Consider the following 17,457-nt stretch of genomic DNA (forward strand, 5'->3'; position numbering starts at 1 on the left):
TCCTGCTCATAAGGCTGATGGTCTCTGTAGCTTTGATCTACAGTTTCTATTTCTATCAAGTCAGTACCAGTGGGACTTCAAAGGGAACAAATACTTAGGACACAAAGAGCCTGCTTTTCTGTTTCCAGCCCAGTAACTTAAAACTCTCCAATCTGAGCCAGAGAGGGTTTGCCAGTGGTAGTTTTTATTGTGTGGAGAAGTTTCAGTTCTCCTATACAAGCATATTCCTTTTCAGGATGAATTTAGGACCCCCTGAACTCTGCCACATATATACCATAAACAAGTTCAGTAGAATGTCTGAGACAGAATAATTACTAAGCTACAGAGGCAGATCAAAGATCACAGTAGCAAGCTGAAACTGTTCATTTTTTGCAGAGAGATTCAAAGAGGCAAATTAACTTGTCCAAGATTATGCAATGCTAACTGGAGATGTAGAAATGAAAGCTGTGGTCTCCTCTACCCTAATGCACTGCTCCCTCACATAATGCTAAGGATGACTTCTATTTATCAAATGTATTTGCTGCCTTGTAGGGCTGCTTTCGGAGAAGGCGATGGCACCCCACTCCAGTACTCTTGCCTGGAAAATCCCATGGATGGAGGAGCCTGGTAGGCTGCAGTCCATGGGGTCATAAAGAGTCGGACACGACTGAGTGACTTCACTTTTCACTTTCATGCATTGGAAAAGGAAATGGCAACCCACTCCAGTGTTCTTGCCTGGAGAATCCCAGGGACAGGGGAGCCTGGTGGGCTGCAGTCTATGGGGTTGCACAGAGTCGGACACAACTGAAGCGACTTAGCAGCAGCAGCAGCAGCAAGGCTGCTTTAGCAAACCCTATTATTTTGTGGAAAGGGAAAAGGAAGACCATCATAGAACCATGTGACTGGATCACTCTCCACAGTGGTAGGGCAAAGTGGGGAGGCCAGAAGACATGCCATTTATAATTTTGTTGGAATTGAGCATAAGGACTTTTTGGTTCACAGGATAGAGTATGTTAGTTGCTCAGTCATGTCCAACTCTTTGCGACCCCATGAGCAATAGCCCGCAAGGGTCCTCTGCCCATGGAATTCTCCAGGCAAGAATACTGGAGTGGATTGCAATTTCCTTCTCTAATATGGTAGAGAAAGTGGTTTAACAGTTTCAGTGAAGCTACCTCCTCACGTAATGATTCCTTTGAGCTAAATCCAGTCCTTCAATACTCTAAAATTCATTTAGTAAAAAGTCTATACGTAGAAAGAGTAAAGTGAAAGTCACTCGTTTGTGACCCCATGGACTATACAGTCCATGGAATTCTCCAGGCCAGAATACTGGAGTCAGTAGCTGTTCCCTTCTCCAGGGGATCTTCCCAACCCAGGGATCAAAACCAGGACTCCCACATTGCAGGCAGATTCTTTACCAGATGAGCCACCAGGGAAGCTCAGAATGAGTAAAGGGCATGGACAAATGTGCAGGAGACCCAGACTTTCATTTCCATTGCACCACTCACAATCATATGACCATCAGCAGTCCAGTTGCTCAGTCATGTCCGACTCTTTTTGACCCCATGGACTGCAGCATGCCAGGCTTCCCTGTCCATCACCAACCCCCGGAATTTACTCAAACTCATGCCCATCATGTCAGTGATGCCATCCAACCATCTCATCCTCTGTTGTCCCCATCCCCTCCCACCTTCAATCTTTTCCAGCATCAGGTTTTTTTCCAATGTGTCCGTTCTTTGCATCAGATTGCCAAAGTATTGGAGTTTCAGCGATAGCATCAGTCCTTCCAATGAATATTTAGGACTGATTTTCTTTAGGATGGACTGGTTGGATCTCCCTACAGTCCAAGGGACTCAAGAGTCTTCTCCAACACCACAGTTCAAAAGCATCAATTCTTCAGCTTTCTTTACAGTCCAATTCTCACATCCATACATGACTACTGGAAAAACAATAGCTTTGACTAGACAGACCCTTGTTGGCAAAGTAATCTTTCTGCTTTTTAATATGCCGTCTGGGTTGCTCAATAGCTTTTCTTCCAAGGAGCAAGAATATTTTAATTTCATGGCTGCAGTCACCATCTGCAGTGATTTTGGAGCCCCAAAATAAAGTCTTTTACTGTTTCCATTGTTTCCCCATCTATTTGCCATGAAGTGATAGGACCAGATGCCATGATCTTTGTTTTCTGAATGTTGAGCTTTAAGCCAACTTTTTCAGTCTCCTCTTTCACTTTCATCAAGAGGCTCCTTAGTTCTTCTTCACTTTCTGCCATAAGGCTGGTGTCATATGCATATCTGAGGTTATTGATATTTCTCCTGGCAATCTTGATTCCAGCTTGTGCTTCCTCCAGCCCAGCATTTCTCATGATGTACTTTGCATATAAGTTAAATAAGCAGGGTGACAATACACAGACTTGACGAACTCCTTTTCCTATTTAGATCCAGTCTGTTGTTCCATGTGCAGTTCTAACTGTTGCTTCCTGACCTGCATACAGGTTTCTCAAGAGGCAGGTCAGGTGGTCTGGTATTCCCATCTCTTTCAGAATTTTCCACAGTTTATTGTGATCCACACAGTCAAAGGCTTTGGTGTAGTCAATAAAGCAGAAATAGATGTTTTTCTGGAACTCTCTTGAATGTGCTGGTATATTGTAAACACTCATTCCATATTAACTACTATTAACATTTTATATAGATACACAAATAAGGTGCTCAGTTGCTCATTTGTGTCTGACTTTTTGTGACCCCATGGACTGTAGCCCGCCAGGCTCCTCTGTCCACGGGATTTCCCAGGCAAGGATACTGGAGTGGGTTGCCATTCCCTTCTCCAGGGCTTCTTCCCGACCCAGGGAGACTGAACCCAGTGTCTCTTGTGTTTCCTGTATTGGTAGGTGGATTCCTTACCACTAGCACAATCTGGGAAGCCATGAGATATTGTATAGCATGGTATGAGAGAAGTCCATAATAGCCAGTTTATAAATTTTCTAAATAAATTGCAGTACTATTTTTCTTTCTTTATAAATAGCTGCCATTATTCATGCCAGGCATTTTACATGCAAGATCCAACTTAATCCACCTATGGCCAGTATTATTGAGAATGACTATTCTTATCACAATTTGCAAAGAAAAAAAACATTTTGAGACATAGAAATATTAAGATCATGTATCCAGCGGGGCAAAATTAGAATGTAGATTGTCAGATTCCAAAGACAAAATACTTGTTACATATCATGGTTATGTTATTTTCTTCAAGATTGTTAACATTATTAAAGGAAGGAAAGAGATATCTTCACTTGTACACCACATATTACCCAGCAGAGGTCTAAGATACAGTATGTATTGGGAGAATGGCATTGAAATATGTATAATATCATGTATGAAATGAGTCACCAGTCCAGGTTCGATGCACGATACTGGACGCTTGGGGCTGGTGCACTGGGACGCCCCAGAGGGATGGTATGGGGAGGGAGGAGGGAGGAGGGTTCAGGATGGGGAACACATGTATACCTGTGGCGGATTCATTTTGATATTTGGCAAAACCAATACAATATTGTAAAGTTTAAAAATAAAATAAAAAAAAATAAATGCTTGTTGTATGACTAAATTCAGAGATCTAACTCTTATTTTCCATCATATATACCTTTTCTATCTACACTTCCAGGATTTCCAGGCTCTATTCCAAACCCATATTTTTAATTCACTGATTTTTTTTTCAAAATAAATCTTTTATTGGAAAATATGGCTACTATCTATGTCATAGGCATTGTGGAAAATAGGATGGCTATGAAATATTTTTCCTGACACTAGTATTACAGTTATTTCCCTGGGACTTTCAAAGAGGAATCACAAATTCTAATAATTTCATGATTAACAGTGAAAGTGTGAAAGTAGCTCAGTTGTGTCTGACTCTTTGCGACCCCATGGACTTTACAGTCCGTGGAATTCTCCAGGCCAGAATACTGGAGTGGGTAGCTGATCCCTTCTCCAGGGGATCTTCCCAACCCAGGGACTGAACCCAGGTCTCCAGCATTGCAGGCGGATTCTTTACCAGCTGAGTCACCAGGGAAGCCCAAGAATACTGGAGTGGGTAGCCTCCCCCTTCTCCAGAGGATCTTTCTGACCCAGGAATCAAACTGGGGTCTCCTGAATTGCAGGAAGATTCTTTACCAACTGAGCTATCAAGGAAGCCCCAGTTGACAGTAACAGTACCCAATTAAACAAAATTATTGGAGAAGGAAATGGCAACCCACTCCAGTACTCTTGTCTAGAGAATCCCATGGATGGAGGAGCCTGGTAGACTACAGTCCGAGGGGTCGCAAAGAGTCGGACACGACTTAGCGACTTCACTTTCACTTTATTGGTGCTAGCAGGCACGAAAATGGCATCATATGCAGACTACCTGCCTGTGACCACTTTGTTCCCCGAACTACCCTTGCTAACTCCACTGAACACTCTTGGAAAAAAGTAAGCCTTTTTTTCTCCCCACCCCTTCACCACAACACACACACACACACACACACACACACACACACACACAACAAAGGGGAGCTGAAAGGCTTTTAGTGGATATGGTCATACTTTTGGGCTATGAAAGAAAACTGCAAGTTTGATTTGGGGACTTCCAGGAAGCCTGGGATTATGAAAGGCCCTAGTTTATCTCTTTCCAATAGAATAATACCCAGGTAGCTATAGAGACATAGCATTGATAAATATCAGCTACAATTTACAGAGTTCCTACCATAGTACAGGGATTGGGCTACTTGTGTGATGCAAATTATCTTTTATCTAGTACAGCTTTGCAACCTAAGTATTACTATTGCCAGTGTACAGATGAGAAGACAAATATTCAGAGAGGTTAAATGAAGGACAAAGAATAATCAGAAAGATTAACATTTGAGCCCAGTTTTCTTTGATAAAAAGCATACATTCTTTGGGCTTTCTCAAAGTATTCCAATCAACTTTTAGAACACCCAAAGGAGACAACATTAATGAGAAAGCCCCTGTGTTTGGGGGGACTGTTTAGATAGAGATCAGAAATGCCTCTACCCTCCAAGTTCTCAGGTGATCTTTTTCTTAACCTTTCACTAAATTATGACCTCCTAATAATGCTGCCTCCCCTTCATGGATCACAGCCTTGTCTTGGCAAAGGGGTTTGTATAACTCAATGAAGCTATGAGCCATGCCATGCAGGGCCACCCAAGGCAGGTTGATTATAGCAGAGATTCCTGACAAAATGTAGTACACTGGAGAAGGGAATGGCAAACCACTCCAGTATTCTTGCCACAAAAACCCCATGAACAGTATAAAAAGGCAAAAATATATGATACCAGAAGATGAGTCCACCAGGTCGGAAGGTGTCCAATATGCTACTGGGGAAGATCAGAGAGCAATTACTAATAGCTCCAGAAAGAATGAAGAGCCTGGGACAAAGCGGAAATGTTACTCAGTTGTGGATGTGTCTGGTGGTGAAAGAAATGTCTGAAGCTATAAAGAACAATATTGCATAAAAACCTGGAATATTAGATCCATGAAACAAGGTAAATTGGATGTGGTCTAGCAGGAGATGGCAAGAATGAACAACGACATTTTAGGAATTCAGATGACCATTATACTGACTACTGTGGGCAAAAATCCTTTAGAAGAAATGGAGTATCCCTCACAGTCAACAAAAGAGACTGAAATGCAGTTGTTGTAGGTCAGTCGCTAAGTCGTGTCTGACTCTTTGTAATCTCATGGGCTGCAGCATTCCAGGCTTCCCTGTCCTTCACTATCACCTGGAGTTTGCTCAAACTCATGTCCAAAATACAGCACTTGGGTGCAATCTTAAAAATGACAGAATGACTTCATTTTTTTCCAATGCAAACTAATCAACATCACAGTAACCCAAGTCTATGCCCCAACCACTAATGCCAAAGAAGTTGAAGATGAATAGCTCTATGAAGGCCTACCTATAACACCTTCTAGAACACCAAGAAAAATATGTACTTTTCATTAGAGGGGATTGAAATGCAAAAGTAGGAAATCAAGAGATACTTGGAGTAACAGGCAAGTTTGGCCTTGGAGTACAAAATGAAGCAGGGCAAAGGCTAACAGAGTTTTGTCCAGAACACACTGGTCATAGCAAACACCTTTTTCCAACATAAGTGATGATTCTGGACATGGACATCAGGAGATGGTCAATACTGAAATTTGATTTATTATTCTCTTTGCAACTGAAGATAGAAAAGCTTTATACAGTCAGCAAAAATAAGATCTGGAGCTTACTGTGGCTCAGATCATGAGCTCCTTATTGAAAACTTCAGGCTTAAATTGAAGACAGTAGGGAAAATATTCATACCATTTAGATAGGACCTAAATCAAACCCTTATGATTATACAGTGGAGGTGATGAATAGATTCAAGGGATTAGATCTAGTAGACAGAGTGCCTGAAGAACTATGGATGGAGGTTCATAACAATGTACAGGAGGTGTGAACCAAAACCATCCCAAAGAAAAGGAAATACAAGAAGGCAAACTGGTCATCTGAAGAGGCTTTAAAAATGGCTGAGAAAAGGAGAAGAAAAAGGCAAGGGAGAAAGGGAAAGATATACCTTACTGAATGCAGAGTTCCAGAGAATAGCAAGGAGAGATAAGAAAACCTTAAGTGAACAATGCAAAGAAATAGAGGAAAACAATAGAATGGGAAAGACTTAGAAATCTCTTCAAGAAAATTGGAGGCATTAAGGGAATGTTTCATGCAAGAATGGGCATGATAAAGAACAGAAATGGTAAGGACCTAACAAAAAGCAGATGAGATTAAGAAAAGGTGGCAAGAATACATAGAAGAACTATATTTTAAAAAGTCTTAATGAACTGGATAACCATGATGGTGTGGTCACTCACCTAGAACCAGACATCCTGGAGTGTGAAGTCAAGTGGGCCTTAGGAAGAATTACTAACAGCAAAGCTAATGGAGGTGACGGAATTCTAGACAAGCTATTCAAAATTCTAAAAGATGCTGTGAAAGTGCTGCACTCAATATGTCAGCAAATTTGGAAAACTCAGCAGTGGCCACAGGACTGGAAAATGTCAGTTTTCATTCCAATCCCAAAGATGAACAAAGACAAAGAATGCTCAAACTACTGTACAATTGCACTCATTTCTCATGCTAGCAAGGTAATACTCAAAATTATTCAAGCTAGGCTTCAGTAGTACATGAGCTGAGAATTTCCAGATGTACAAGCTGGATATAGAAAATGCATAGGAAGATCACCTGGAGAAGGAAATGGGAACCCACTCTGGTACTCTTGCCTGGAGAATTCCATGGACAGAGGAGCCTGGCAGGCTATACAGTCCATGGGATTGCAAAGAGTCAGACACACTGTGCAATTAACTTTCACTTTTCACTTTTTTCATAGGAACCAGAGTTTAAATTGCCAAGATTTCATTGCATCACAGAGAAAGGAACCGAATTCCATAAAAGCATCTACTTCTGCTTCATTGACTACACTAATGCCTATTATCCACTATGTGGATCACAAAAAACTGGAAAATTCTGCAAGAGCTGGGAATACCAGATCACCTTATCTGTCCTCCTGAGAAATCTGTGTGCAGGTCAAGAAGAACAGTTAGAACCAGACATGGAACAATGGACTGGTTCAAAATTGGGAAAAGAATATGACAAAGCTGTATACTGTCAGCCTGTTTATTTCACTTCTATGAAAAGCCATCATTAGACATTCTGGGTCGCATGACTCAAAAGCTGGAATCAAGATTATTGAGAGAAATACCAACAATCTCAGATATGCAGATGGTAACATTCTTATGGCAGAAATTGAAGAGGAACTAAATAGCCTTTTGATAAAGCTGAAAGAGGAGAGTGAAAAAAGTTGGCTGAAAGCTCAGATTCAAAAACAAAGATCATGGCATCTGGTCCCATCACTTCATGGCAAACATTATAGAAGGGGGAAAAGTGGAAACAGTGACAGATTTTATTTTCTTGGGCTCCAAAATCACCATGGATGATGATTACAGCCATGAAATGAAAAGACACTTGCTCCTTGGAAGGAATGACAAGCCTAGACTGTGTACTAAAAAGCAGAGACTCACTTTGCTGACAGAGGTCCAGAGAGTCAAAGCTATGGTTTTCCCAGTAGTCATGTACAGATGTAAGAACTGGACCATAAAGAAGGCTGAGGGCTGAAGAATTGATGCTTTTGAACTGTGATGCTAGAGAAGACTCTTGAGAGTCCTTGGACTGTGAGGAGATCCAACCAGTCAATCCTAAAGGAAATCAACCATGACTATTCATTGGAAGGACTGATCCTAAAGCTAAAACTCCAATACTCTGGCCACGTGATGCAAAGCGCTGACTCACTGAAAAAGACCCAGATGCTGGGAAGACCCTGATGCAAAGAGCTGACTCACTGAAAAAGACCCAGATGCTGGGAAGATTGAAGGCAAAAGGAGAAGGGGAAAACAGAAGATGAGAATGTTAGATGGCATCAACAACTTAATGGACATGAACTTGAGCAAACTGTGGGAGATAGTAGAGGAAAGGGAAGCCTGGTATGTTGCAGTTCATATCATTGCAGAGAGTCAGACACCACTTAGTGACTGAACAAAAACAACTAATGCTGCCATATGTTAAATTGAATTTTATATTAGAATAATTTTTAAAATTTTGAACTAGATAAGTAAAAAATTTGACAATTACTCTAAATAGATCCAGAAATTTTAAGATGTAGAATACTGATATAATAAACCTTACAATCTCATTTCTCTGAGTGAAAAGTAATTTTATTAAATTTGTGGCTGCTAATTTTGGGGGATCTTAATTATACTTTACATGAAAATAAACTTCCAATGGGTCAAAGATAATATTTTAAAAAATAACAGTAGTTTAAAATATGCATGAATTTTTAAAATTTCCCAAATTGACAACACATTTTTGTGATGAAACAAATTCCCCAAAACATTAATGACAATAATATTTTGATTAGAAAATGCTATAGAGTTTTATAAAAAATATATCAAAATAAAATTAAAAGATATACAAGAAAATGGGAAACATATCCCTAACAAATTTGGAAGAACCTAATTGTATTTGTTTAGAAATTATTAAAACAGAAAAAACAGTTTAATGAAAATGAACAGGAATAACATACCTGCAGAAATACAAAATATCAATAAACATGAAAAACATTCTCTGTGTCACTTGTAATGAAAGGAACTGAAATCAAGAGATATTCTAATATCTTTTGGATTATTGGTAAAAACGAAATTGTTTCACTTGGCAAATTCTGAAGAAGTAAATTCATATACTATAGGTAGGAGCTGGCATTTGTGAGGACAGTTTGTCAGTCTTAGTGAAAATATACAACACTCTCTCCCTGGAATATAGAAATATTATTCCTAGACATTTTGTTTCCATATATACATATTATAAATCAATAAAGAAATATAAGACTTTGAAGATATACCTATACATATATAAATTGGTATTTCATGTAAGATTTCTTTTAGACTAAATTTTCCTTGCTTAGAAGGAAACACAATACATTTAAAAGTTTGGAGATCAGTGCATAGATAATAATAATCCTCCAAAAGAAAAAAATCTACTGGAGCTAAATTTCTGGGCTTTGTGAATGGAAGAAATGGTTCTGATAGTATATTAAAGAGCTCTGAGGTCAGGATCTTGGGTTTTAACGTACACCCTCTTTTTTGGAAGACTTGGTTTCTTAGGAACCCGTAGATTTCCTGCTTTATCAAAAACATGTCTTCAGTACAGATGAAATTGCCTGTTTCACCTCCCCTTTCTCTCTCTTCCCACCCCCTTTTCCCCCACAGTCATTGGCCCATATCCATGCCCACCCCCACCCTTACAAGGTTACTTACTTCCTCTAGTCTCCACCGGTTGAAAAGTTTATTGTACTTTCCTGGATGGCCAACAAATCTGTAAAAAGCCATTTTAATTCATTAGTGTTTAGGCGGGGTTGACTGAAGAACACTTACTAATGCATTACAACCAGTGCAAGTGTGGGTAGACGTAAGTGTTCTCTGGAGCAATTTGTACCCAAACAGTGACTTAGGCCATGCTTACACATCAAAGGACCTGACTTAAAAAGGAAGAGTGGTGTGTGAAGTCATTATCAACGGGTTGAGAAAGTACAGACAAACCAACCAAATGACATTTTCCATACTGACTTGTAGAGTTTTAATGTCTTTTTGACCTAGTTAGTGACTATTAATAAAATGTGCTGAATTGTTTAGTTTAAAATTTTCTAGCTTCAGTATGTTTCCATGGCACTGGCTGGAGTGTTGAGCATATGGCAAACCAGAACAGGTAGCTTAATATGCTTCTTTTTTATATTTTGCAGCAAATTCAGAAAAAAATATTACCATGATAGGTATGTTTCCACACTAAGGAAGTGTACTCTGGGCTTATACAAAAATATTCTTATTTAACAAAATCATCACTAATGATTGGAGAATCATAATTCAACCCCAGCATGGCATATAGGTCTTATTTATTTTATTGAAGTACAGCTGATTTACAATGGCGTGTTAGTTTCAGTTGTACAGAAAAGTGATTCAAGTATATGGCTTTACCTTTTTATTTCAACTTTAATTGGGAGTGGCAGCCAGAAGCACTATACTAAGTCTTGATTTGAAAAAGCATGTGAAGATTCATTGGGACAGTTTTTCAAGGCAGAGGACAAGAATTTGCTACCTCTGTTAACAAACTGGCAATAAAACTGTTGACAGTCTCCGTCACTGAGCAAAGACAATGTGTATGAAGTTGACTTACCTCCCCAAAAAGAAAGCAATATAGAAGATAGAACTGTTCAAATTGACAAATTGGAAGAGGAACATCTTCAAAGCAAAGCTGTTTTCCCATTCAGATTCTGTTCGAGGATATTCTAAAAGGAACATAGAGTGTGCTTACACAGATGAAGTAAATGACAAAAAATATGGATACAGAATCAGAAGTCCTATGTTCAAAGTCTGGTCCAGTCATTTACTGAGTCTATAAGCCATTCAATGCCTCTGAGTTCTAGTGTCTGCATTTGTAAAAATAGGAATGATAATATCTGTTCCACAGAATTGCTGAAAAGATCCAATGAGATAATCTTTAGACATTTTCCACAACTATAAAAGTATGATATCTGTTGTTAAGACATAAGGATTTTCATGATTCTCTCTGCTCCTGTCATTTAGAGGTAACCATAAATATTAGATCAGTCTTTCATTCCAAATGTCTATACTTAATTCAGAGAACTTAACTGTCTACAGAGTTCTTTAAAAAAGGAATATTTTATATGCAGACTGAAGTGGATTAGTAAAGAAAAAAGAGGGCTACATTAGTCAGAAAAGCTCAGTTCTTATCTCAACCTTATACCTAATTTGCTGGTAACCTCAGGCAGGTGTCTGCATGTATTTTGCAATCAGTTTTATAATCTGTGAAATGAGGAATTTAGATAAGATGATTTTAAGAACTCTGTCAACTTACACCTTAGGGTTCTGACTTCTCAAAATAAAGCAAACAATAGATAACAACATAAAGCAACATCTTCATAAAACTGGATGAAGATGGCAGAATGTACCTCAGCCTCAGCTCCCACTGGATATCCAAATAAGGGATAGAAAATATATATGCACATCTAATGTATATATTCTAATGTAACTGAAAATTCAAGAAAGATAGAAAGTAGATGTGCTCTGACTTAAAGGAAAAGATAGGCCAAACTGTATGCACGAGCAAAGCACAGAATAAAGAGGAAACTTTATCCAGGGGAACTCCAGAATAGGTCTTGGGGAGCGCCAAGCCCAAAGCAGACAACTGTCAGAAACAGGAAGGATCTGTGGGGCATCCACAAGAGTGACTGACGGGCAGAAGGGAGAGCTGTCAGGAGAACCGACATTTCTGCATGGTTATGTTTTCACTGTTGTTTCCTTCTAAATAGTTTGTAAATTAAACAGAAAACTTATTTAGAAATAAGACTGTGGGTTTTTTAAAAATCCGCTGTGTAAGATTGTTTTGGGTCTCCATTTCTAATTTTGGAGAAAACTTTGGAGAAGGAAATGGCAACCCACTCCAGTATTCTTGCTTGGAAAATCCCATAGGAGCCCGGTAGGCTACAGTCCATGGGGTCGCAAAGAGTCGGACACGACTGAGCGACTTCACTTCACTTCACTTCCAATTTCATTGCCTCATGATCCACACATGTGTCCTGTGTGATTTCTGCCTTGGGACAAAAAAAGTTGCAATTTCACTGTAGCCAAATTACATGGATAAGTTATGTCAGTTATCAAGTGTCTCAAAAGAATATTCACTTTTCTCTTGAGCATACAGCTTATATATGTTTAAAGGAAGCCTGCTAGTTATGATATTTAAATACTCTATCAGTTCAGTTCAGTCACTCAGTCATGTCCAACTCCTTGTGACGCCATGAACCACAGCATGCCAGGCCTCCATGTCCATCACCAACTCCTGGAGTCCTCCCAAACCCATGTCCATCAAGTCGGTGATGCCATCCAACCATCTCATCCTCTGTTGTCCCCTTTTTCTCCTGCCCTCAATCTTTCCCAGCATCAGAGTCTTTTCCAATGAGTCATCTCTTCGCATCGGGGGGCCAAAGTATTGAAGTTTCAGCTTCAACATCAGTCCTTCCAATGAATACCCAGGACTGATCTCCTTTAGGATGGACTGGCTGGATCTCCTTGCTGTCCAAGGGACTCTCAAGAGTCTTCTCCAACACCACAGTTCAAAAGCAACAATTCTTTGGCGCTCAGCTTTCTTTATATATAGTCCAACTCTCACATCCCTACATGACCACTGGAAAAACCATAGCCTTGACCAGACGGACCTTTGTTGGCAAAGTAATGTATCTGCTTTTTAATATGCTGTCTAGGTTGGTCATAACTTTCCTTCCAAGGAGTAAGCGTCTTTTAATTTCATGGCTGCAATCACCATCTGCAGTGATTTTGGAGCCCAGAAAAATAAAGTCAGCCACTGTTTCCACTGTTTCCCCATCTATTTGCCATGAAGTGATGGGACCAGATACCATGATCTTAGTTTTCTGAATGTTGAGCTTTAAGCCAACTTTTTCACTCTCCTCTTTCACTTTCATCAAGAGGCTCTTTAGCTCTTCTTCACTTTCTGCCATAAGGGTGATGTCATCTGCATATCTGAGGTTATTGATATTACTCCCGGCAATCTTGATTCCAGCTTGTGCTTCATTCAGCCCAGCATTTCTCGTGATGTATTCTGCATATAAGTTAAATAGGCAGGGTGACAATATACAGTCTTGACGTATTCCTTTTCCTATTTGGAACCAGTCTGTTGTTCCATGTCCAGCTCTAACTACTGCTTCCTGACCTGCATACAGGTTTCTCAAGAGGCAGGTAAGGTGGTCTGGTATTCCCATCTCTTTCAGAATTTTCCACAGTTTATTGTGATCCACACAGTCAAAGGCTTTGGCATAGTCAATAAAGCAGAAATAGATGTTTTTCTGGAACTCTCTTGCTTTTTCGATGATCCAGCAGATGTTGGCAATTTGATCTCTGGTTCCTCTGCCTTTTCTAAAACCAGCTTGAACATCTGGAAGTTCATGGTTCACGTATTGCTAAAGCCTGGCTTGGAGAATTTTGAGCATTACTTTACTAGCGTGTGAGATGAGTGCAATTTTGCGGTAGTTTGAGCATTCTTTGGTATTGCCTTTCTTTGGGATTGGAATGACAACTGACCTTTTCCAGTCCTGTATATCTTGGCTTGTATTTTGAGTGTTTATTTGTCAATTTATTTGTGTATTTCTATTACATTTTGCTTTCTATGCTTTGAAAGTTGGTGGAAAGGTGTATAGAAATTGACTGTTATACTGACCTGGTAGGTTGTTTATCAGTATAAAGTCTCTCTCTTTCCCTCTCAACTATATATTAAATTCTAGTTTGCCTAATATGAGTATGATGACATCTGATTTTATTGTTACTCTTCCCTTGACATAGATACTTTTATTCCTGAATTGAGCTCTGACAAAATAAAAATTCTTTTCAACAGTTGACCTAATTTGCTTCTTGGAATCTAAGTTTATCTTTATAGATAATCAATACTACAGATAAATCATTGTTCATTATTACAAATACTTCATTATTTGAAACAACTGACAACCATTCTGATCTAATTCTTAACAACCGAAAAGCTAGGCTGAAAAAAGTATCACTTTGGATCAAATATTATATATTCTCTTTAAAAAACCTTAATGTGACAGAATTGAAGGTTTGATTTTTGTGTATGTATGATATTTGAAAATAAAATATTTGGGCAAAAAATAAATCAAGAAACAAAGTCTTAAAAGTATTTTGTGTAATTAGAAAGTAAAATCTAATTTCTAATTTGAAGCACAAATTTGCAAGCCTAAATTTATATAGAATTTAATATCATATATATTGCATACATATTATTTTTATAGATACATGCAATGACATTACATTTCTTTAAACAAAATATCAATATTTTATTAATTTAAATTTATAAAGCTCATTATTAATTGACAGCTATGAGTCCACAGGCATTATGGTATGAGTTATAGAAGGAAAAATCAAATATCAAGTGAAAACTGGCATTCCTGGCAATTAGCATATTCTGCTTCTATAATTAATACTATGGTTCCCCCAAATTACTTGCTTAGGTTTGCTTTCATCTTGGGCATAAAATACTTTACAAGCAAATAAATGTAAGGAATCAGAGCTAGAAGAAAGCCTTGAGATATCTAGTTCAAGTGTTTTATTACCCAACTGAAGAAACTATAGCTCAGAGGGTTTAAAGAACAATGAAAAAGATCATTCCCATTTATGGGGCACTTGTCATGTGTCAGGCAGCTAATCTACAGTGACAGTGAAACAGCAACTATTCTCATTCTCATTTTACCAATGAAGACACTGAGACTCAAAAAAAGAAAAGGAGATGGAGCAGAGAGAAGAAGAGGAGATGGAAGAATAGAAAGAATAAAAAACTTGCTCATAGTCATGTAATTTCCAAGTGACCCTATCAGCCAGACTATGAACTAGGGGCTAGTTCTTCCCCCTATACATTGTCTCTTCTCATGTTACTCGCATCTGTAAACACACTGTAAGGCAAGCAACATATCCTAATGGAGTGATACAGTTACTCCACCAGTCAGTGGAGTCTGCCACATCTGAGTTTAAATTCTACCCATTAACTTAATTGGGCTTCCCTGGAGGCTCAGCGGTAAAGAATCCACCTGCAAAGCAGGAGACACAGGAGATGCTGGTTTGATCCCTGGGTTGGGAAGATGGACGAGGGATTTAACCAAGATCCTAGGGGAGGGCCTGGCAACCCACTCCAGAATTCTTGTCTGGAGAATCCCATGGACAGAGGAGCCTGGCCGGCTACAGTCCATAGGGTTGCAGCGTGGGACACGACTGAAGCAACTTTGCACGCATGCAACTTAATTACCTTGATTGTCTTATCGATAAACTTGGGATACTACTGTCACAGAATTGTGATGTAAAACAAAATAGTAAAGGAGGAGAGTCTAGCCGAGCTCAATGCCTTGGCTCTGTTGAGTTCTCAAATAATAAAAGATCGCTGCTCAAACAACTTGGTAATAAAAATTTTGTACCCAAATTAGGGGACCAAAATTTAAGTTTGAGGATAGAAATAAAGGTATTTTCTGACATTCAAGGTTTTGAGATGTTTACTTTCCAGGTAGCAAAATAAGAAAATAAGACAGAAGAAACAAAGGATCCAAAAAGTATTGTCCAACTGAAAAAATAAAAAGTGAAGGAATTGCCACAGTGCTGGTCAAAGCAGTGTATGCAATTGAGCACAAGCCCAGAGGGTAACCTATTGAGACTGGAGTAGACAGCGGTTCAGGGAGGATACCTCTCAGAAGAAAGTGAGTACAATATTTGATGTTTTTAATGCATTTAGAGAGAATTTAGAGTTACGGCAGGAAGTTCGGGATAAATCAAGGCAAGTATGTGTAGACAATTAAGCAAAAAAAAAAAAAAAAAGTTATTATTAGCTTCACGAAAATATAAAGGTTGTGTAAGAAAGAAAGCCACCACAGTACACATCATGCCTTAGATATGAGCATAGTTCTGTAGATAAACGATGTGAACACCAATTATTCATATGCTAATGCTGCCAGTACAAGTGCTTTGGAAGGAGGAGAAATAACAGTCTGCTTTTACCTCGAGATGGTTGGGGAAGTGTGAGGGTGCAGGATACTGCGGGAATAAAGTACGAAGTTCCTGTCTTTTAGTATGGGAAGGCAATCACTTCCCAAAGCTGGAAAACTCAAGAATGGCAGCAGTAGCATGCAATTTAGAAATAGGGTAGAACAGAAAACAATGATTAAACTGCTAAAAAGCACTACCTCAGGGATATGGAAAGCAAGAATGGGCAATGTGCAAAGACTGGTATTTATCATGAATCTCTTAACACTCTTGTGCCTTTTAAGTTGTGTACATGTAATATGACACTGTGATAAAATAAATGTTGCAGGGAAAATCCCAAAGAACTGAAAAGGTAGGGGGGAAAGCAATCCCAAGTAGGCAGAACCAGGTTTGTTAATTTCTACTAGGATTTTGTAACTATATACCTTGCTTCTCTATAGTTATACGAAGAATTCCAACTTCCTAGGTCCCTTCTTTCATTTTATTGACAATTATCCAACCAAAGTTGATATAAAAAATGCTAAAGTATGTAAAGAAACCGCAGACTGATATGCCCATGTTATTTTCTTACTAAGGAGTGAAGTAAGAAAAGTGGACTTACCTAAATTAGTGAGAAGGTAAGCAATTTTTTCATAAGCCTGTAATAAGAGAAAGCAGTTAATGTTATTTTCTTTTAGAAAAAACTGTTATTTAGACTATTCAATGAAACATCTAAAGTTATTCTACAAAGTGGAATGACTTCTTTCAATTAAGAAGAAGCACGTTTTAAATCTTACTATGTGGTACATTATATACATGAACACACAAAATGTAATAAAACACATTGTAAATGTGGCTATATACAGACATGATTTCTGCAATAACCTTTCTGCTGTCTTTATTTTCACTTTATAAGTCAAACAAAAGAGACTTGTATATACCCCAAAGAGTTTCAGCTAGTTAATGTCTGACCTGGGATTTGATAACCAAATTATATTTGCTTTTTTCCTACACTGGAAGGTTTAGTGGAACTATGTCTTCTTCACTATTGATAAACAATTTTCCTAATTATGACAAAGACAGCGAACAAAGTTGCATTCCCAAACAACAAAGCTGTTTGGTGGTTATTTAAAACAAGATTCACTTTGTTTCCCAAAACAAAGTTGGTTTGGTGCTTATTTAAAATAAGACTCACTAATCAAATTTGTTGAATCTGTAGTTACGTGAACATTTTTATAACATTTTTTTATAATGTGTCAGAATATTTTTTTATATTTTTTATATTCTCCTTGTCCCACCTTATTCTGTTCACAACTCATACAGACTC

General features: G+C 38.5%; 1 protein-coding gene across 4 annotated transcripts in view; it reads right to left on the reverse strand.

Annotated features, from left to right (window-relative positions):
- ANO3 (anoctamin 3) overlaps positions 1-17,457 on the reverse strand; it is a 448,326-nt gene that overhangs the window by 23,552 nt on the left and 407,317 nt on the right. For all 4 annotated transcript variants that reach the window (XM_027562801.1, XM_027562800.1, XM_027562802.1 and 1 more), the window contains 3 exons: positions 16,753-16,789; positions 10,759-10,870; positions 9,846-9,903 (listed from right to left, as the gene is read on the reverse strand). In XM_027562801.1, the coding sequence (XP_027418602.1) occupies positions 9,846-9,903; positions 10,759-10,870; positions 16,753-16,789 (207 nt within the window). The remainder of the gene's footprint in view (positions 1-9,845; positions 9,904-10,758; positions 10,871-16,752; positions 16,790-17,457) is intronic.

Source organism: Bos indicus x Bos taurus, chromosome 15 (genome assembly GCF_003369695.1).
Source record: "Bos indicus x Bos taurus breed Angus x Brahman F1 hybrid chromosome 15, Bos_hybrid_MaternalHap_v2.0, whole genome shotgun sequence".
Lineage (NCBI taxonomy): Eukaryota > Metazoa > Chordata > Mammalia > Artiodactyla > Bovidae > Bos > Bos indicus x Bos taurus.